The 22,112-nt window shown below is 34.7% G+C and overlaps 2 protein-coding genes across 2 annotated transcripts; one reads left to right on the top strand and one right to left on the bottom strand.

The window, feature by feature from the left end:
• Positions 1–496: 496 nt before the first annotated feature.
• LOC117343765 (26S proteasome regulatory subunit 8) lies at positions 497–11,034 on the bottom strand. Its single transcript, XM_033906252.1, has 13 exons — positions 10,943–11,034; positions 7,662–7,739; positions 6,836–6,905; positions 6,469–6,566; positions 5,940–6,065; positions 5,164–5,325; positions 4,759–4,922; positions 4,167–4,243; positions 3,502–3,578; positions 3,080–3,178; positions 2,475–2,585; positions 1,922–2,008; positions 497–1,331 (listed from the first exon to the last, which is right to left on the bottom strand). The coding sequence occupies exons 1-13, from the start codon at positions 10,979–10,981 to the stop codon at positions 1,278–1,280; spliced, it is 1,242 nt and encodes a 413-aa protein (XP_033762143.1). The 5' UTR covers positions 10,982–11,034; the 3' UTR covers positions 497–1,277.
• A 243-nt stretch (positions 11,035–11,277) lies between these two features.
• On the top strand, positions 11,278–21,770 carry LOC117343763 (chondroitin sulfate synthase 2-like). Its single transcript, XM_033906251.1, is given in 7 exon segments — positions 11,278–12,272; positions 12,821–12,949; positions 15,535–15,674; positions 16,199–16,317; positions 16,769–16,882; positions 17,046–17,485; positions 17,488–21,770. Coding segments are annotated over 7 exon segments (2,319 nt in total). The 5' UTR covers positions 11,278–11,546; the 3' UTR covers positions 18,139–21,770.
• Positions 21,771–22,112: the final 342 nt, after the last annotated feature.

Raw genomic sequence — 22,112 nt, 5'->3', positions numbered from 1 at the left:
CAGTCAGAAATTGTCCGTCTGTCGTCCACAGCTACATTACAACATTTAATTGGAATCATGGTCAGATTTGACACATTGATTTGACAGACTGTTTACATTATACTACAACAGGCCTAGTCAGTTTGATCTATTCCAGTCACAATAGTCAAATGTGTTAAAAAGTTTTTAAACAATTTCTTCACACATACACGTAGGAAGCCTTCAAGGAGATGAACTAAGATTGGGAATTTCCCTCCCAAGTGGAGAGAGTTGGCAAATATGTAAATGCAAACATTTTTTGCACTTACGTATATATATATATATAAATTACCGAGACGATTCCCCGTTTACATTTACATTAGGAGTGGAAAATCTAGCTTAGTCTGAATATTCCGATTCACCTGGACTTACACATGCCAATTGCAAGTTACCAAATTTTGGTGATGGGGTGTCAGAAGATGCCAGACTGGTTTTTGTTTTCTTTCATGACGATTTTGAAAAATTAAAACAAACACAATTTCTAAATTACAAAACAGACTGTGTAATTTATTAATTTCTCTCTGCATTCAGCATCTATACCCGACAACAGAACATAACTTATTCAATGACATGACTTGGAGCAATACCTGTACTAGATTTTATTTAACCAAATAGCACTATAATAACTTGGTATCGCCCTACTCTATCAGAGTGAAATATAAATATAAGTTTTGAGGGTAGTCTACCCTTCATCAGGTTCAGATTGCCTCTGTTTCAGCTTTAATTGATCAAATGTGACTTAAATTTTACTTATTGTATGGCTACACACTCGGACTCACTTCATTCCACACACCCGACTCTCCAAACATACAACACACAAATTCTGTTTTTTCGCAGTAGCTCTCTTTCATTTCCTTCAATATAGCCTATGAATGGTTCCTATCAATGGTAGCAGATATTCGTTAAAGAAAATGCACTCTTCATTTATGAAATGTGATAATCATTGAAAACTGAAACTTAACTTCATGTGTATTTCTTATGCCATACCAAGCTGAATTTGCTTTACACTTTGTCAAATAGACCCAGGATCTGCAGTAATGGAAATATTCTCTACTGCAGTATGTCCGCATTAATAAACTTCTACACAGAATCCCACAAAAACCAACTCATTGCTTCTGGAGAAAGTGGCCCCTATTCTGATGACAACTGATCTTGAGTTTGGGAATATCAATGAAATCTATGGAAACTTTTCACAAATCACATATTCAGCCACATCTTCTCTGTAACCACATCTCGTCAAATTGGTCTCCCCTAATTATTCACTTCCATTGTTTCTTGATGGACATATTCTTCTCCGAGTCCTTCTGCATCACCTGTAGGATGAAATGAAAGACATCTCAGATGTGTAAACAACACCGCAGACTGGACCAGCTCATGGAAATTACTTGAATGTTAAGTTACATAATTTCACTAGTTCATCAAGTTTTTGAATTTTCAATAATGCAGGGCTTGTAGAAATTTCAGATAAATGTGCTTAATATGCATGACAGTCTGCAAACTAGTATTCAATATAATAAGAGAATGTTTCTAAAACATGTATGCCCCACTAAACACAATATTTAGCTAAATATAACAAAAAATATTCCATTTGTTTGACCACAAAAGAATTTTCAGGCAAAACGAAATATTAGCATGCTATCACTTTTTTTAAAAACATGAAAAACTTATGTAAAACTTTTCAATAAAATTAAATCAACAGAAAGACAAAACAGATGAAGGATAACACTATGCCTTCAAAGGATACAGCACAAAAATAGCATTGCCGACATTAATTTATGAATACTGATACAATGTGTTAAGATTTTCAGGATAGTAAGTTGAAATATTGAAGTTCAAAATGTACAAAGTACTAGAAATTACTGTTATTCATTTTAACGTTCATATTTTTTTTATATGTTTATACCTTTGCAACAGCTAGCTCAAAGTCTTCTTGTGTGACATGAACTCTTCTCTCCCTTAGAGCATACATTCCAGCCTCCGTACACACACCCTGTAATAGAAATAAACATTACAGAATTTATCCACAGTCCTTACATAAACATGCATTAGGGTTTACAACAGATACCTGTACTCTGGCTTTCTCCCGCATTTCCACCTACAGGCATTTTTGTTGGTAGGAGTATTAAAAACCTGCAGATTAAACCTTTCTTATTGAAGCACAGATCCACAAGGCAAATACTATATAACATGTACATATATGTCTAAATTATGAAATTAAATTACTACATCCTCATTCCTAATTAAAATCCAATCAATGTCCAAAGAACTTTCAAATCTTGTAAATTTTACTTTGAAGGAGTATAAGTTGATCTTTTATTTAGAGAAACCCTGAACTAATTTTGAAATTTCAACATCTGATAGGTCGTCCTGGAGTTGACTTACGTTGGTTCCTTGATAAGTCTTCCCTGTGTTGACTTGGTTCCTTTAACTGGTATATTATTAACCAGATCACATACCTTCACTTCAGCACCAGAGGCTCCTGGCATCATCTCAGCGATTTTCCGCAGATTGATTCCTCGGGTTAAGTTCATCTTTCTAGAGTGGATTTTGAGGATGTCAAGCCTAGCCTAAAATAAAATGAGTAAATAATATATAATAGTAAAGGCAATGAAACTATTTTATAGATGTACAACTAAGTAGTGTAAATGTGCAAACTTATGCAAGGGGGAGATTTATACTGATAGGGGGAAATTCACACTAAGTGTGCGAGGGTATTCAACCACAAAAATGTTCTTCACACATCTTCTTTTGTGATGTATATGGTATCTATAGTATCTAGACTAATTTCCGAAAATAACCATCACGTGTATAGTATATCTATCAAATCGCGAAAATAAACCCCAACGGAAATAACCATGTTTACAGATCAATTCCTGGTCAATGACTATTCAAGAATCAAACGTGGTGGAATTCGAAATCAATATGAAGACATAAAATGGTGACTACTTACACTGACAAACTATGTGTATTTTATTATGCATATTATTACACACATTGTATAATATCATTTTTCTAAATTGTGCATTAAATGCTGGGTTAATTAGCTGATGATGCTACATACTTCTTCGTTTGGTGGAGGAAACTCAATCTTTCTGTCTATTCTACCTGGTCGTAGCAAAGCAGAATCTAAAATATCTATTCTGTTAGTTGCCATGATAACCTGGAATCAAAAAGAAACCTGATTTAGATGTCATAATATTACTTATATGTATAGGTCAATTTTGCTCGATTGTATGGTGCATTTCTCAGCAGGATTATTTCAAACATGAGGATCAGCTGTATGATGCAGTTTTATAATGATTTTAATGTCTATTCAAATGTTATATTCACTTGCTAGTTTTTTCTAAAATCCTTTTAGGTGAAATTACAGCAGCTGCACATACTTTGCCCATTTTTTATGGAAAAATAATTTGAAAATCATTGGTCAGAGTAATTCTTGATTAAAATTGCTTGAGTTCATCCTCTCTGAACTACTTATCTCACCTTGATGTTCTGTTTGGGTTCAAATCCGTCTAACTGGTTCAGTAACTCCAACATAGTTCTCTGTACCTCACTGTCACCTAGAGAAGAGGTCATATCAATTATCTATAGGTAATCCTCATAAATAAAATCAAAACAGATTTGACAAATGATAAAGCTGATATTAACAATGTAATCTTACTTAAATTACTATCCTGTCGCTAGGACAACTTCGCCTCAAACTTTGATACAGAGCTCATATCCTGTCGCTAGGACAATCTGGCCTCAATCTATTAGACAGGCTCATATCCTGTCGCTAGGACAATCTGGCCCCACACTATTAGACAGGCTCATATCCTGTCGCTAGGACAATCTGGCCTCACACTATTAGACAGGCTCATATCCTGTCGCTGGGACAATCTGGCCTCACACTATTAGCCAGAGCTCTCAACAGGGCATATGATTCAGTTTTAAGATGAACCTTTACTTTCATATACACCAAATTCTTTGATGTTTACCTGATTGTCTTGTCGCTTGTATAAAGTTTGTCTGTCTTATTAGAAATGACGCTTGACATGCCAACCTTTACCTCCCCAAATATTCCAAACCTGCTGTCACTTACATATATAATACATTAAAACAACCGGTTTATACATGTATATTCATAAAACTTATTTCTTGTGACCCACCTCCTGATCCTCCTTCTAATCTTGAAGATCCAATGGAATCAATTTCATCCATGAAAATGATTGATGGAGCATGTTCCCTAGAATGAGAGAGAATAAGCTTTACATAAAGTTATTTTATCATTAATGTTCATAATCACAATAGATAAAAGTTAATCCTGTCTCGCCATAAAAAGAGTGGTTTACTACACAAGCTATTTACATATGATTTCAGTATTTTTAATTCAATACTTAACATTAGTACAGCACAGATTTGAATTTAAATCAGTATACAAATATGTTGACACTCAATGATGACTGGTCTACTGGAGTGTCACTACCATATCACTGAAATATAGACATAGCACTCGCCTAACACATTATCTTTACAAGTGGCTAAGTTGAGTAGCCTAATGGATATCACTGCAAATGTCACTACATAGAACACATACCATGGAGATCATAACAGTTTCAAAATTTACACAGAAACATCACAAAAGAAATCTCTACAAAAGGCTCATTCTTTAATCATCATGAACAATCATGTTGTAGGATGCGACAAGTAAATTCTACTCTAAAGTCAGGATTATTTTCGATCTTTTAAATAGGTCCTTACCTTGCCATCACAAATAATTCTCTGACCATTCTGGAACCCTCGCCAATAAACTTCTGTACAAGCTCTGAGCCAGACACTCGGATGAATGTACACTCTGTGTGGTGGGCCACTGCACGAGCCAGTAATGTCTTTCCAGTTCCTGGAGGACCATATAGAAGTACTCCCTGATGGAATAACAATAGCACTGTAAATGATGACAGCCTATCAACACAGCAGATAGAATTATATATAAACAAAACCTGTCTTATAAAGTATATTGAAATGTATTCGTTTTTTCAAACTGCATATGATTAAAATATACTTCCAAGTATAATACAAATCATTTCCGCCTCACTTTTACTAAACATATAACCAGTAGGTACTCAGAGTTGCTACACACTTCATGTGCTAACGGCATACACTAACCTTTGGCTGAGCAATACCAAGGGCCTCAAACAGTTCTGGATGCTTGACCGGCAGTTCAATGACCTCTTTAATTTCTTTGATCTGCTTATCCAGACCGCCGACCATCTCATATGTGGAGTCTGGTACCTTCTCCACCATCATAAGGCTCACAAGAGGATCAACCTAGAATAAAAGCCATAAACAATCAGATTCAATGTATGACATTTATTATGACTTTCAACTTTTTTCTTCTCAGTTTATTACTTATTTCTGTACATGTTTATAATAAATTATATTGTAATGGTGTGTTGTTTTGTTGGGTAACCCTGTTTATTGACCCATCAACAACAAGGGACATTTTGAGGTAGAATATCCTTGTAGTAGCTGGTGGCTACTTCACTCAATAACCTACAAGACTGAGTCGTGTCATACCCAAGTACACAAGCATATCAATAAAGTATCTGATCTCTGCTTCCTAAGAAACCATTAGCACTCCGCGTAGATATCAAACCACACCAGGACCCTCTGATACTTAGCAGAGACTGTATTAGTCTGATGCTATGTGACTCAGCTATTGTGGACCCATAATTACGATGAACAATTTTGTGGAGTTCATTACTATAATTTCTCTACAGGGCTTTTTCTGGGGGCTTTTTAGGGGCATTTAATGGGCTCCATTCCGAACTGAAATTATTTCATATTTAAGCCAAATTCCCAAAATTTCCAGTTTACTCCTGAAAAAATCTTTCCCAATTTACCAATGAGAAAAAGCCCTGCTCTATATTTTGATCAGTTACCTTATTAGGGAGGATCTTGTGGAGTGTATAGCTGTCATTTCTCAGGGCGACTCTGCAGTTTGGTGTAATGTCATTTATATCAATATTTTTGTCCAAGTCCACAACAAATTTTCCTTCTGGATGTACCTGTAATTTGCAGAAGATAAAACAATTCAACAAGGTAAATCATCTAACTGTAATTAATGTTTAAACACAATACTAAGACAAAGTTTAATTCAGGATAATAATGGAGTGAGATTTAAGATATCGTTTTATCTTTTAAAAGAAAATCTTATAATTATTTTGAAAAGCCAGCTCAATTGATGGTAAATTTAACTAAAATCTGCAAAAAAACATTAAGTATCTGATGGGAAAATATGTGAATTACATATGGCCATGTACTAAGCTAGAAAAGAATGATACTGACTATTCAGCCATAATTATATTGTTTCCGTTATGACAGACAAATAATGCAAAATCTCAAAAGCTCCTTATGAAGAAATCAAACACCATCTTAGTGTATGAAGCTAGAGAAATTTTTGATACCGACCTTGACCAGAACTTTTTTCTTGTCCATAGCTTTGACAACCTCTCCCACATATGATCCCTGCTCCTGTAGTAACTGAAGTTCCTCTCGTAACATACGTACTGCACAAAAATTATAGATTAATCAGGTTTTAATCAAAATTGTTGAAATTAACAATAATAGTTAATTCTGATCACAACATCTATAACATTACAATTGATAGAAGACAATGAAGCTGTTTACTTCAAACAGATTAATTTCAGATCTGATGTATTCATCATATATCCTGTTTGTTGCCTTATTAGTATCATAATTTTTTTCAGTGAATTCTGAGCAGATATTTATCAATAAAATGATGAAAATAACACTGGGTACAGTTATCAATTTTTACCTTTTGCATTGAGTTCATTTCGTTGAGCTGCTAGACGTCTTAAATTCTGTGTTTTTTCTGTCACCACAAGCTGTGAATAAAAGAAAGCAAGAAATAACAATAATTGTTTTATGCCGTAACTTGATGTCGTAATAATCTTATTGGCATAGTGCAAGTTGTTTTATATTTTTCAGATTAACAGTTCCAAAATATAATGATCACTACAGTATATATGATGGCTGATGATTCATGCTTGAATTCAAACTATTGTTGTTCCAATTAATTGATTTAACCAATGAGTTGACGTTTTACCTCTAACTACAATGACTAATCTATCATGATTTGTTGTGATCAGTCATGGTTCAACTTTAACATTGAAAGAGAGTTAACAGTCAACTTTAAAATTAATAAATGAACAAAATCACTGGTCAATTCAAAAAGCAAAATCCAATAAAAACATTTTAAAACATAGCTAGATGGCTTAAAATAAAAGTAATTTGGCAGATATTTGTCTTTCTGTTCATGATCGATCAGTAATTGATCACCGACCAATGAAGAAATTGTAATGATCAATCATGAATTTTAGATTGATTCTCAACACTATGTCAAATGATCAAATGATATCCTTTCCAGTTTGCAAAACCTCAGGAGAAATTTATAACATTGGTAATTAAATATTTCATGTCAGAATATACTACTCTAAAAAGTTAAAATATAACACATACAAATCACAGTACATTTAGTTGATTTTTTTGAAGACAATGCAATTGCAATATATAACATACTTCTGTATGTACTTTACACTGTATTTCCAGATAAATAAGCCACTATATAGATTCATAATTACCTCCAACTCCTCGTTTTTGCTGATGTAGTACTGTTTTATTCCTTCATGGTGGACAGACTTGTCGTCCACCTCCATCTTCTGTAACATACAAATAATTCAGTTTTAAAATATCACAAAGGACTAGAAACTTTAGTGTCAAATGAGAGAATAGACATCTTGGATTATTGTATATATATATATATCATGGGAAAATAACCTGATGTAGTAACAAAATTATAGATTGATTCACTACAAAGCAAAATATTAATTGATTGTTGAATATTACACTGTGCTTTGTGGATTTTAAGGGGGGGGGGGGGGGGGGGGGGATATGTTAGGAACTTTTCTTTAAATTCTGTAATACATATTCCCTTGGAAAAGTTTAAGCTAACTAGGAGTTTCCTTAACATTAAAGAATATTCATGAAATAGGCCAAGTACATTGGAATAGAAAATATAAGACTTTAGTTCAACAGTGTTTTTGGGTGAATTTCCATTTCTTGATAAATATGTCTATGAATGTATATATGAATTGTTAGTTAGCTAGTACATGTAGTCTTAATTTTCTGACAATCTTGCTGTAGGCCTATGTGCAGATTGATTTAATGTTAAATAAGTTTCAAGGTGATATTTACATCAGAACCCTTCAGATTATGTAGCTAGGAATTCCGTCATATTGAATTTATTTTGACAGCACCAAAATCTTACAAACACTTAATGATGTAATAATCATGTTTGACAATTCCAAATTTTCATATGCATTGTAGATTTGTATGGGCCCTTTTGAGACACCATACATCTGTCTTGTCAATTTTTAATGATAATCAATCATTAGGACAAAACTATAAGATTTGTGAGTTCAAGCCAACATTTGAGTTTTAATATAGCTAGTATCAAATAAATTATTTCTTTACACATTTTTACATCAGTTTAAAGCTTCCACAGTGTTCCAGCTAGGATTTGAAAAGGGCAGGGCGCTGCCTAAAAAAAGGGCATTTTTGTGCGCGACATTTTTTCCGGGCCTATCTATCTTCTACCTTATTTTACAGGACAATTTAAGTACATCCATGCATTACATATGACTTGATTCATAGAGACAAATAGAAATCTGTTGATTTTTTTTTATTATTTTGTTTGTGTGTAAAAATGTCTTCTTTCTTCTCTTTATTCCTCAAATATTGTTTTAAATTTTGATGGTAAAAGTTATGGAGTAATTCAAAAATAAAATGATATTTGCATTATTTCAATTTAAGGGTGTATTGAGAGAATCCATATATACGATAATTACGTCCAATCAAAAAGTTACTATCAGATTATAGTCAACAGAGCGATATTTTCAACCAGAAGTTAGTCTGTCCGTTGTGATTGTAAGACGACTAATTGTAAGTGAAGATATTATAGAGCAAAAGAGAAAAGGTGATCAAGCATATACGAGAAAAAAATGATTAAGTAAAAGAAATTATATTATTTAATATCTGAATAAACTTCGTCCAAATAACTGCGATGTATCTTGTAAGCGGCGGTAAATTTCTACTTTCACTTTAGACTTTTTAGAAATAACGGTAAACTAAAATCAGGAATTTATAGCAAGTTAACATTTTCTTGAATTAATTATAAGAAATGGTAAACGAATAAGGGCCGATCATGATTCGCAAGTTTCTGATCAAACATTTGTTCCGTTGCTCTCGTAAACGAACGGTCCCCGTGTTCACTTGGCTATCACATGACCGGCAGTTAATGCAGAGTCGGCATTTCAGATACGAAAATAACAAAATATAAACTAAACTTTTGCAACTATTATTCACATAAGCAGATATTTTTATGTGTCCTTTATTTATTGATGAAAAATAAACATTTTGTATAGAAATCCGTCAATCCAACAAGGAATTTGCGACATCTGCATTTACAACGAACCATTTCCGGCGTCCCGCCAAACTTCATCAAATAAAATCAACCGAAAGCTAATTTTGATCACTGGAAAATCACTGGAAAGTGATCTCATGATCATTTACTTAAAAGTTGCTTGGTTAAAACCAGAAGGATTTCGTGTTGTCATGTGAAGAAAATTTCAAAGATATATAGATCGATCGGCAATTGCACTCGTGCTCATGGGATAACTTTACGACAAACGTGCGGCTCTTTTCGGTCTTGTCAAAAGTTGTTTACATAAGTAAAACAACATTTCCATCCATTATCATTACTTTGTCCATCTTCAAAAAGCCTTCGTGATCATGATTTAATTGGATTACCAACCGATCCTATCGACTCGTCACGGTTAAATGAATCTATAAAACACCAGCTCGATCCCCAGCTGACCGATCTCTGCCTCGGGCAGCGTCCATCAGTACCGTGGATAAAGGTCTACAGGTAAGGGGACTGGTGTTACAGGTGGCCAATTAGTGACTGACTGGCTGACTGTATATTGCATGGCTTCAGCAAATCGGATCTAGAGTATACGAGGCAAAATGAGCATCAATGACACTTAGAAAAAGGGCAGTACTACAGGAAAAGGGGCGGGGCGCATTTCTAACTTTGAATTAGGGGCAGGGCGCCCTGCTAACCCGACCTAGCTGGAACACTGTTCCACAACTATAAATTTCAATACTCAGGTACAATACATATGGTGTGAACCTTTTTGTTACGTTTCTTGCACAGGGGCATGTCTAGTCTTATATTAAACCATTCGCCAGTAAAGCATTTAAATATAGATAATTCTGAATGTTGTGTTAATATAAGACTAGACATATGCCCCTGTGTTTCACGACAACATTATTGAAATTCGGCCCCGTTTGGAAAATCCAGCATCCCATCGTCTGCTACCGGTGGAAATTAATCATTGCGTCGTCGTCTGGCTTACACTCTTACATTACGGATCACCCGTTTACATATTAGCAATATAAGTGCAAATACGAGAAATTTTAATGTTTAAGCCTTTGTTTTTTATTTGAATTATTCACAATTGCAAGCTCTTGAATGTTTAAATATGTTCAATATCTTATACAGGCTTAAAAAGAGTAAGACGTCTCATTCAAAAGTAGATTAAATAAAAGTACAACAAACATTAAATGTAAATTTATGTTTTCCCCGATTCTTTCAAGACATGACCAAGCATTTTCTGTCACATGGAATTATGTGGAAAAATACTGCCGTTTTCGCAATGGATCGATTGGTAAAGTCATTCATTATTATTCTATAAACACAAGCAATCTCATCCTAAGTGAATGGTGTCACCATCAACATAAAAATAGTTCGGAATGTTATGCAAAATACAAATTAAAAACACCGGTCAGAAATCGCGTTTACCTGATCGGCAGCCATTTTGTAATTTTTGCCGATGTTCATCGTCGTGTTGACGCATTGAAATTTGCTGCTAGGGCCCCTTCATTGAAGCGTTTGGAAGACTATTTATTTTTGTTATAATATATATCAAAAAGAAACGACACAGAAAATATGTTTACTCATTTAGTTTTCAATATTATTCAAACGATTTATAAATAACTATATATCTTAGTTATGAAAACAGTTTTTCGTTGGAAAATTTATTGAATCAATTTCTGCAAATAATATTTATTACTTTTTTCGTTTCGTATATTATAGAAGTTTTCTTATTTAATTTACACAATTTCCGTGACGTTTTCCACAAAGACAGTGACATTTGATAGTTCAGTGATGTGGATTCTGTGGCTGTACTATTGGAAAAGGTCAACATTCGGGAGAGTCATCTAGAAAGGAAGAACAGACACCCATTCCACGATATTTGCCTTAACATTACACATTTATACACTACTGGAAATATGTTTGAATGTGTTTTCCAAATCTTTTACCATGAATAACGTTAACTGAAGTCAGACAGATCTGTACTGTGTGGTTTTCAAGTGTTTTTTTTTTAAGTACAAACTTTGCCACGATGACAACAAGCATATTCAAACTATCATCATTACGTTCTTTTCTACCAGTATTGGTTGGCATGTGTATGGGCATAGCACTTAACATGATGATTGCTCCATTTTTTGATGAAATGTGTGACCCGTCCAAAGCAGCAAATCCACAGAATGTCATAGAGCTCCACCAGAGAAATAACAATGTCCGCATCAAGAAAGAAACCGTTGATAATCCTAAAAAATCTGAATCGTCATTTAAGATTGACCCAACTGTGCAGCAAGCGTTCAACATGCCTGGTAATGGAAATCCAAAAAAGTTTGTTCGACCCCGATTTGCTTCAACAGAGCTGGGAATTAAGGAGAAGCTGTTTGTTGCTGTGTTGACATCTCCAAATACAATCAACTCATTTGGTTTAGCTGTGAATAAGACATTGTCTCATTATGTTACAAAAACAATTTTTTTCACAGCTACAAAAACTGGAATGCCTCCCCCTGGTATGCCTATAGTTGGCTTTATGCAGCAACATGCCACATTTTTACCAATCCATGTGCTGAAATATATCAGAGACCATTATGCCAATAGTTTTGATTATTACATGTTCATTACGGACAGAACTTATGTACGAGCAGAGAAAATCTTTGAACTTGTTAGTCACATCAGTGTTAGCCAAGACATTTATTTAGGACCAGCAGAAATTGATGATAATGGTCAGAAACACTGTTCCATAGAAGGTGGACTGATTATTTCACAGGTATGATATTGAAATTTAAATAATCCACCTGTACCCATGATCAAAATGAGTTATATAATACATATCTTCTTCCAAATAATGGTTTGAATGTATTTGTCCCATCAAAAGTTTGTTGATAGCTTAAGAAATTTGCAGCATTTTAATATTTAATATAATAGTTGGTAATTTAATTTACTGATCAGAGATCAAGAAGACATATTAGAATTAGTTTAATACTTGTTTCCGCATTCAAATTCAAATTCAAATTATGACCTTATAACTCAATTTACTGGTATACAATGCAATATATTTATTTAAGAAAATATAAATCATACAATACTGTTAACAGTCTTAATGACACTCTCAAATTTTAGTGCGAAACTAAATTAAAACAGATTAGCAGAATGATGAATTAGCACACCAACAATGATTGCTATTGAAACCAATGTAGATAAACTACAATTAGCACAATCATAATTTAGCAGAACGATTTGAGTACAAAAAAATGCTAAAATAATATTACCACTATACGTTTAAAGTATTTTGACTATTTAATTGTTTGTTTCCAGTCTGTCATTGAGAAAACATTTACACAGCTGGACTGGTGTATGATGAACAACCATGTTTCCAGTGCCAGTATCACCCTGGGGCGATGTATCCACCACACTACTGCCATGCAATGTACAGACCATGGAGGGGTAATTATAAGGACTGTCTTTAAATGCTTAATATATGAAATAATAATATTTGGTTGTATTTTCCCAAAACTTTCAACAGACTGACATCATGGAAATAGATCAGCTAGAATAAGATGAAGATACTAATAACTTGTTTACAAACTTACACCTGAATGTTTATATTTTTAGCCCACCATCATCAGATGGTGGGCTATTCAAATCGCCCTGCGTCCGTCGTCCCTCCGTCCCTCCGTCCGTCCCTCCGTCCGTCCGTAAACAATTCTTGTTATCGCTAATCCTCAGAAAGTACTGAAGGGATCTTTCTCAAATTTCATATGTAGGTTCCCCTTGGTGCCTAGTTATGCATATTGCATTTTGAGACCAATCGGAAAACAACATGGCCGACAGGAAGCCATCTTGGATTTTGACAATTGAAGTTCGTTATTGCTATTTCTGAGAAAGTACTGAATGGATCTTTCTGAAATTTCAGATGTAGGTTCCCCTTGGTGCCTAGTTATGCATATTGCATTTTGAGACCAATCGGAAAACAACATGGCCGACAGGCAGCCATCTTGGATTTTGACAATTGAAGTTTGTTATCGCTTTTTCTGAGAAAGTACTGAAGGGATCGTTCTCAAATTTCACATGTAGGTTCCCCTTGGTGCCTAGTTATGCATATTGCGTTTTGAGACCAATCGATAAACAACATGGCCGACAGGCAGCCATCTTGGATTTTGACAATTGAAGTTTGTTATCGCTATTTCTGAGAAAGTACTGAAGGGATCTTTCTGAAATTTCATATGAAGGTTCCCCTTGGTGCCTAGTTATGCATATTGCGTTTTGAGACTAATCCGAAAACAACATGGCCGATAGGCAGCCATCTTGGATTTTGACAATTGAAGTTTGTTATCGCTATTTCTGAGAATGTACTGAAGGGATCTTTCTCAAATTTCACATGTAGGTTCCCCTTGGTGCCTAGTTATGCATATTGTGCCTAGTTATGCATATTGCGATTTGAGACCAATCTGAAAACAACATGGCCGACAGGCAGCCATCTTGGATTTTGACAATTGAAGTTTGTTATCACTATTTCTGAGAAATTACTGAATGGATCTTTCTGAAATTGCAGATGTAGGTTTTCCTTGGTGCCTAGTTATGCATATTGTGTTTTGAGACCAATCCCAAAACAACATGGCCGACAGGCAGCCATCTTGGATTTTGACAATTGAAGTTTGTTATCGCTATTTCTGAGAATGTACTGGATGGATCTTTCTGAAATTGCAGATGTAGGTTTCCCTTGGTGCCTAGTTATGCATATTGCGATTTGAGACCAATCTGAAAACAACATGGCCGACAGGCAGCCATCTTGGATTTTGACAATTGAAGTTTGTTATCACTATTTCTGAGAAAGTACTGAATGGATCTTTCTGAAATTGCAGATGTAGGTTTTCCTTGGTGCCTAGTTATGCATATTGCGTTTTGAGACCAATCCGAAAACAACATGGCCGACAGGCAGCCATCTTGGATTTTGACAATTGAAGTTTGTTATCGCTATTTCTGAGAATGTACTGGATGGATCTTTCTGAAATTGCAGATGTAGGTTTCCCTTGGTGCCTAGTTATGCATATTGCATTTTGAGACCAATCTGAAAACAACATGGCCGACAGGCAGCCATCTTGGATTTTGACAATTGAAGTTTGTTATCGCTATTTCTGAGAAAGTATTTAAGGGATCTTTCTCAAATTTCATATGTAAGTTTCCCTTGGTGCCTAGTTATGCATATTGCGTTTTGAGACCAATCTGAAAACAACATGGCCGACAGGCAGCCATCTTGGATTTTGACAATTTAAGTTTGTTATCACTATTTCTGAGAAAGTATTAAAGGGATCTTTCTCAAATTTCATATGTAAGTTTCCCTTGGTGCCTAGTTATGCATATTGCATTTTGAGACCAATCTGAAAATAACATGGCTGACAGGCAGCCATCTTGGATTTTGACAATTGAAGTTTGTTATCGCTATTTCTGAGAAAGTACTGAAGGGATCTTTCTCAAATTTCATATGGCGGTTCCCCTTGGTGCCTCGTTATGCTTATTGCATTTTGAGATCAATTGGAAAACAATATGGCCGACAGACCGCCATCTTGGATTTTGACAATTGAAGTTTGTTATCTCTATTTCTCAAAGTACTGAATGGATCTTTCTCAAATTTCATAAGTAGGTTTCCCTTGGTCCCTTGTATTGCATTTTTGGACCAGTCTGTCCTGAAAACAACCTGGCAAACAAACAGCCATTATCGTTAAATCTCAAATTTCTTATATAGCTAGGATTCCCTTGTTTGAAAAGTACTGGAGGGATGTCTCAATTTGCACAGATTAGTAAAATGAAGGGAAAAGTAGAGAAAAGATCAATCTGACATGGAACCTATGAAGATCATTCAATGGTGGGCGCCAAGATCCCTCTGGGATCTCTTGTAATTTGTTCTGATGACGACACGCCTAAGTGTCGAAACTAGTCCCACTACTTGATTAAAGCTGACCAACCCAGCACAACATTGTTATTGTCATCTTTACCCTTTGTTTACAAACCGTCTTTTTCACTATCTGCAGGACAAGCCTTACAAATATTACCATGTGGTGGATTTTGACTTCGATGATGACATACCTATTTTGAGAAATGATGCTCGCTTCAACACTTCACTGTCTGTCTACCCTATGTCAGATGATATCTCACATTACAAGGTTCACAGGTAACCATAGCAACACTTATACACAATGTCTTTTGCAGAGACATCAATTACCAGTAATTATTCGCTTGCAAAACCTCCTGTAGTATTAGATAATAACAACATTGTGCTCACATTTCCGAACCTAATTATATAAACACCCTTTTCACTGCAGGTACAGACTGTGAGACAAATGTTTTGTTTTACAAAATGAACTTCAGAGATTTGTCAGGGATGACTATTTCGTATTTGTTAAATGAAAATTCATCTCTATCATCAATGATAAAATAAACATTTTTTATGCCCCCACCATGAAATGGAGGGGCATGATATATAGAGTTGCTCATGTCCATCTGGTCCCATCTTGTCTCGATGTAATGTAACAAGTTAATCAATTATGTCACGTGTATGATTCTGACATTGTTGTGTTTCGGGTAAGCAAGTGGCATTGGGGACATTTATGTTGTACAGACATTTTCTGGGTTTTTTTTGTGGTTTTTGTGTTTTTTTTTTTTTAATAAATGATTTAATCATGTATTTTTATTCAGATATTTTTGTCAGCTTGAGTTGAACCTGACAAAACAGGAGATAGTGAAGGCTAAGGAGAACATGGTATACCTGAGCCAGTTTGGTCCTGGAGGACGAGATTCACTTACTTGGCCTCTCGGTAAGTCTTACAAGTTTTTGGTGTATTTTCTATAACTTAAAAAACTCCTTTGTCAATAAGTCATCGAGAATGTTTATTTCGAGAATGTTTATTTCGATGCTCCTGCCAAAATGGTTTTTTTTTTAATTTGACTGAAAATTTGCAGTTAGATTTGATTCCATCAAAGTTGGAGGATGGGCTCAAGTTTCTTTCAGTATAAATTGATACTGTGTATAATGTACAGTATTTAGTCTGTTATAAGCCCAGGTGAATAGTCATCAGTGGGCTTATTAGCTGGCATAATCATTTGTTATTCTGTTCTGAAGAAAAAAACAACAGTTATAAACTTAAGTGTAGGTAAGTTATTGACAAAATCTCAATAAAGAACTTGTACATTTCAAAACCTTTACATTTCTGGAATTTAAGAGGCAAATGAAATGTGTTAAGTACAGTGTAATATATCTTTTTGCAGGAGTTTCAGAAGCTATTCAGCCCAAGAGTCGTTTTGATATTCTGCGATGGTCCTACTTCACAGACAAAGATATCTACTTTGATGATGACTTCACCAATGTCAAGAAACTGATAGGTAATCACACATTGCTTTTTACACACATTTTAGACAGAGTGAGAGTATATATAGATATCTTATACTCTTGTTATCTATGTGTATATCCTCAAAGGCATATTTCTGTATGTATATGTACCTGACAAGCTCATAAACAAAATTATTTCATTGATTGTCCTTCTAGGAGCTGACAAGGCGGATGTGGCCGAGATTACTCAGACTGCATTTGACAAGTTGAACAAGGAGAATGGACACAAATATAGGTCGTACTCGCTCATAAATGGCTATAGAAAGTTTGAACCGGCTCGCGGCCTTGAATACACAGTAGACTTAGAAGTACAAACGAACAATAGAGGAGAGAAGGAAATCAAACGTGTACACCTGCTGCGGCCGCTCAACAAGGTAGAACTTGTACCTATGCCTTATGTGACAGAAAACACTAAAGTTAATCTCATAGTGCCAGTCTTCTACGAGGATCAAAATGACTTTGCCATTTTTATGGACAGTTTCTCCAAAGCCGTCCTTGACAATAGTGATAACACTATGCTGTATATTCTGCTTGTTTACAAACCTGCTGATGTGACAAGTGGACATGACACATTTGCTGTTGTCAAGACAACAATAAATTATTATGTAACAAACAGACTGAACAGGAAGCCAGGATCAGATGGTCAGCCATGGAAACCAATTCAACTTTTATCTCCGAGTTTGAAATTATAGATAGAGTTGTCCGAGACTTCCCCTCGACTGCATTACTTGCCATTGGGGCTGTAGGCATGGAGCTAGAGCAAGATTACCTAAATCGAGTGCGTATGAATACAATACATGGCTGGCAGGTATTCTTCCCCATTTCTTACTGGCAGTACAAACAGAATCTAGCATATGAACAAGAGCCTTACCCAAACAGCGTGGAGTTCGGTCAGAAATATGGGCATTTTGATGTGAATTCTTACGAGCATAGTTCATTTTATGTGTCAGACTATTTAGCAGAAAGGAAGTTTCTTTCTCCAAAGGAAGTTAAGCAAAGTCAGCTTTTAGATATGTTTCTGAAAAACCCAAGAATCCATGTTTTTAGAGCAACAGACCCAGCTCTGAGGAATCGATGGAAAAATATAACCTGTCCTACCCATCTCCATGGTGATCGGTACTTCAAGTGTCTGCAACGGAGGTCTGAGGGACTGGCCAGTCGTGCCCAACTTGCTAGGTTGATATTCGAACAACAAGAAAAAGAAGCAGGTGTTTCTGGAACAGCTGCATCACAGCTTCCCATAAATTAAATTTGATGAAGTATGAATTGTACACAAATATTAAACTGATGCAGTTTGGATTGTATTGATTTAGTGTGATTGTCTGTGGAACTGATATTAAGTGGAATTATCACAGAGATTAACATGGATTGGATGTTTCACTTAAGGGTATATGCTACCTTACTGTAATGTGGATTAGATGTTTCACTTAAGGATAAATATGCTACCTTATACTGTACAAGTGTGTCATAAGTATGCATGCATGTCCTTTCCAGTAATGTTCTCAATATGAAATGGATATTGTTAAAATAATATTAAAACATTGCCATTCACTTTTAATAGGCATACTGATACTGGAATTGAGCTTATTCTGCTAATATTATCATGTGTAAACCCATAGACTTGATGAAGCACCTCAAGTTTTCGACATATGACTGATAGTGTAAGATAGCAGTGTAAGATAGCATATATTCTTAAATTTGAAATTTTGGAAATGGTAGGGTTGCAGTGAAGACACTGGCAACATGGTTGTTATGTTATTGACAAACTGAAGCATATATTGTCAGATATTGACATACAATGTATTTTGTAAGGACACTCAAATATTTTTTATATCGACCTGCTGATTTTTTATGCAATTTATGTTATTGTTATTTTTATAAATGCTGTGCCAGTTTATATTTTGCCTTTTCTTAATATCCAAAAATAATTTTCTTGACAACACTTCAGAATTGAATATTAATAGACATTTGAGAGAAATAGCAGATGTTTTTCAAGCTGAAATTGATATTGATAATTAAAATGTAGATATATGTTTACATCCTGAATTATACGTGTCCTGCCAAAACATTCCTGTTTTTTTAACATATTAAAATTATACTTGTATCTATGCAGTATCCTTATATCATTGATAAATTATCTTTTGCATATTATTGTAAATGATTCAGAATATATTTGAAAAAAGGTGTATGGCACTCATTAATCAAATGACAGGGTAATATAAAGCCATTTCAAAGTCCAAGGGTTGCATTCTCAATTAGTTACCTTAAGCTTCTGCAAAGATAATCAGTAAATGCAACTCTTGGAAATTTATTACTAATTAATTTTGATATTGTGTATGTGGTGGGTAATATCAAAATGATGTCTGCGACAAATCCCATAAATGATTAAATCTGGAATATTTGTTTGTGATAAGAGAGTTTCAGGAACGGAGAGGAATTAATCTCATATGTTATAACTTGTCTGCATAAAAATTCACAATGATATTAATCATGAGTAAATAATTTCTTCATGATGAGAAAACATCAGAAATAATATATCTTAAACCAGCTATATAGTAATGAAGTGAAATTGAGCCATATGATCTTTGTTGCTGTTAGAAAGAGTATTAAATAAAGTCTGCTATATAAATCTCGACCTTTTTAGGGAAAAAAATTCAATGACTTTCTTATTGTTTATTCCACACATTTTTTATTGCACTTGTGCCAAATACATGTCTGTATGCTTTTTGTTTTGTATACAATATTAATGTATTAACAAAATTATGATCAAATGAAATAGGTACCTTTTTTCTTGTCATAAACAGTTGAAAGATTAGAAAATCAAGATTTTTGTGACAAGAATTTTCAAAGATTGATTTTTTGTAATGAATACCTTTTTTTTGTGATCCCACCGCCAATCTTCATGTGTAAAGGAATTGTTTCAAGAGTTGTTCTGGTATGTCTTATATTATATATTTATGCTAAATGGAAGTTAATCTGTGGTAGTTCCAAAAAAGTCATAAACAATGAAATATCGAAATATGAGTCAAAGAAAGTGCCAACACTGGTCTGAATCTTGTGGAGTCTTCTGGCAGATGGCTTGGATATGTATAGAAGTAAAGGAGAAGTCATGCCCCGATCAATGGGTCATCACAAAGCTAGCATGGTGTTGTAGAATAGGTAGTAAACATTCAAGGTCACAGGGGTCAAATATGCTAAAATCTTTTAACGACTTCTTCATGATAACCAAAAGGCCCAATATTAGGTCTGTAGCATGCTGAGGCGAAGGGGTACCAAGTTTGTTCAAATGGACGACCTTGACCTTCATTCAAGGTCACAAAGGCCAAATATGCTAAAATATATCAAAACTCAGTTGACTGATAAGGTCCATGGGCCTCTTGTTATCTACAGATTGATCATTGATTGATTGATTGATGGGGTTTGATGTCCTTTTCTTGTTATATAGAACCAGTCCTATAGGACACAGGTTTTACTAGATAAGGGTTTAAAACAACTCTACTCCACCACTCTAGTCTGGCTTGCTGAGACCTGCTGTCTTCTCGCTGCATGTTGTGACATGCAAATAATGTATTGAAAAAAAAAAGAAAACGAACAATTACAAAATTACTTCTATTAAAACCCTATGTACAAGTACAATGTACTTGTTGACCATATTTACATATGACTCTTCGATTTCCCTGTAGTAGAACACAAGAGTGGATGAATGGCGCAGTGATAACACCTTTGCCTTTCACTCAGGTGACCAGAGTTGCCTGAATGAATTTTAAAAGGTTTCTGGCCATGTAGGGTGTCCCCGGGTTCTCTAGTTTCCTTCTACAGCTGTTTGCCAATTCATTTCAGACTTAAAAGTCCTGATCAATCGCTTGACACATGTTTTTCTTTTGAAAATTACAAATCAACACCTGTCTGTTTTATGTTAATGCAGCCTTATAATCCTTTCTATCTTTATTTAAGATATCACCAGTAACAGAGATCTATATAATAATATACATCTCTCTAGGATTAAATCATTTCCTCATACATTGTAGTTGAAGATTGGTCACCTCATACTATCATAATTTGGTATCACAAACTCTGATAATTCGAAGACCCTGCTTAACTCGAGATAATACTTAAGTTCTGACAGTAGGCATTTTATATAAAATATAAAGTGTACTCCTTAACTTTGAATGTACTTGATATCTCAAAATTTTTCCATAACCCCACGGACTCTGAGATAACAAAATACGACTGTATTTCATTCGCAAGGTGACACATGCTGATTCAATTTTGTCATGACACACTAAGTGTGTAGTGAAGAAATGTATGTGTCCAAAGGGTTGAACCCTTTGATTTAGAAGGTATGATAAAATCAAACTTGCTTGATGAAGGCTGTATACCTACCCTCTTTAGTGGGGGATATCTTAAAGTCAGATTGTTAAACAATCACAGTCCCTGAATCTCCCAAATTTACCTAGAGCTGGTGTAAAGTCCTAAACATCATACTGCACAAGTAGGGCACATTTTATATTGAAGTTCTTAAGACAGAAAGCAGATCTGATTATACAGATATTTAGTTTTACATTAAATCCATTAGCATTAATTGATATAATTTTGTTATATGTCAAACATCTTAATAATGTAAAATTAACTGAACCGTCTTTACCTTTCATGTAATGGAGGGTAAGTGGAATTTTTAATGAGGCCTTCCTGGTGTACAAATAAGCACATTGTCATGTTTGATAGACATTGTAGTCCATCAAGGAAAGACCAGTATTGTTCCCCGAAAATCAGTGCGATTTTTACTTTAGTATCAATAAAGTTTCTGTATATAGAAACTTTTAAGTTTTTAGATTGCTTTTAACGATATGTTAATATTCAATAAAGCTTTTATATATATAATCATCATGTTGTTTTCATTACTCAAAAATAGTTTCATTTGTAACACAGCGACAACCGAACCCATGCTCTGTCTATATAATGCATATGCCAGTATATTTACCATGGGTTGGCAGGCGCGTAGCCAGGCGTACGTCAGTACCCCCTGGCTTCCACATCATTTTGTCAAGATAACATACCATATTTTTTTCTCATTAAGATCATTTTCAAACAAATATTGTTTTAATAATATGATATGAAAATGTTGAAATTCCTGTGGATGGTTTCCCATCAAACCCTACATTTATTATATAACCTGCAATTAATCTAGGGCTATTCATCGGCGTCTAGATTGTTTGACACTGT

The sequence above is a fragment of the Pecten maximus genome, chromosome 15 (assembly GCF_902652985.1).
Source record: "Pecten maximus chromosome 15, xPecMax1.1, whole genome shotgun sequence".
Taxonomy (NCBI): Eukaryota; Metazoa; Mollusca; class Bivalvia; order Pectinida; family Pectinidae; genus Pecten; species Pecten maximus.
This window is presented reverse-complemented; position numbering and strand designations above follow the sequence as displayed.

What these genes read in the sequence shown, in the direction of transcription:
- LOC117343765 (XM_033906252.1), bottom strand. Translation starts at nt 10,981, where the DNA reads ATGAACATCGGCAAAAATTACAAAATGGCTGCCGATCAG. An exon ending in GAATTATTTGTGATGGCAAG is followed by an intron (nt 4,244 to 4,758) that starts GTAAGGACCTAT and finishes CTCTCATTCTAG; the next exon opens with GGAACATGCTCCATCAATCA. An exon ending in ATTAGAAGGAGGATCAGGAG is followed by an intron (nt 3,579 to 4,166) that starts GTGGGTCACAAG and finishes CCTCTTCTCTAG; the next exon opens with GTGACAGTGAGGTACAGAGA.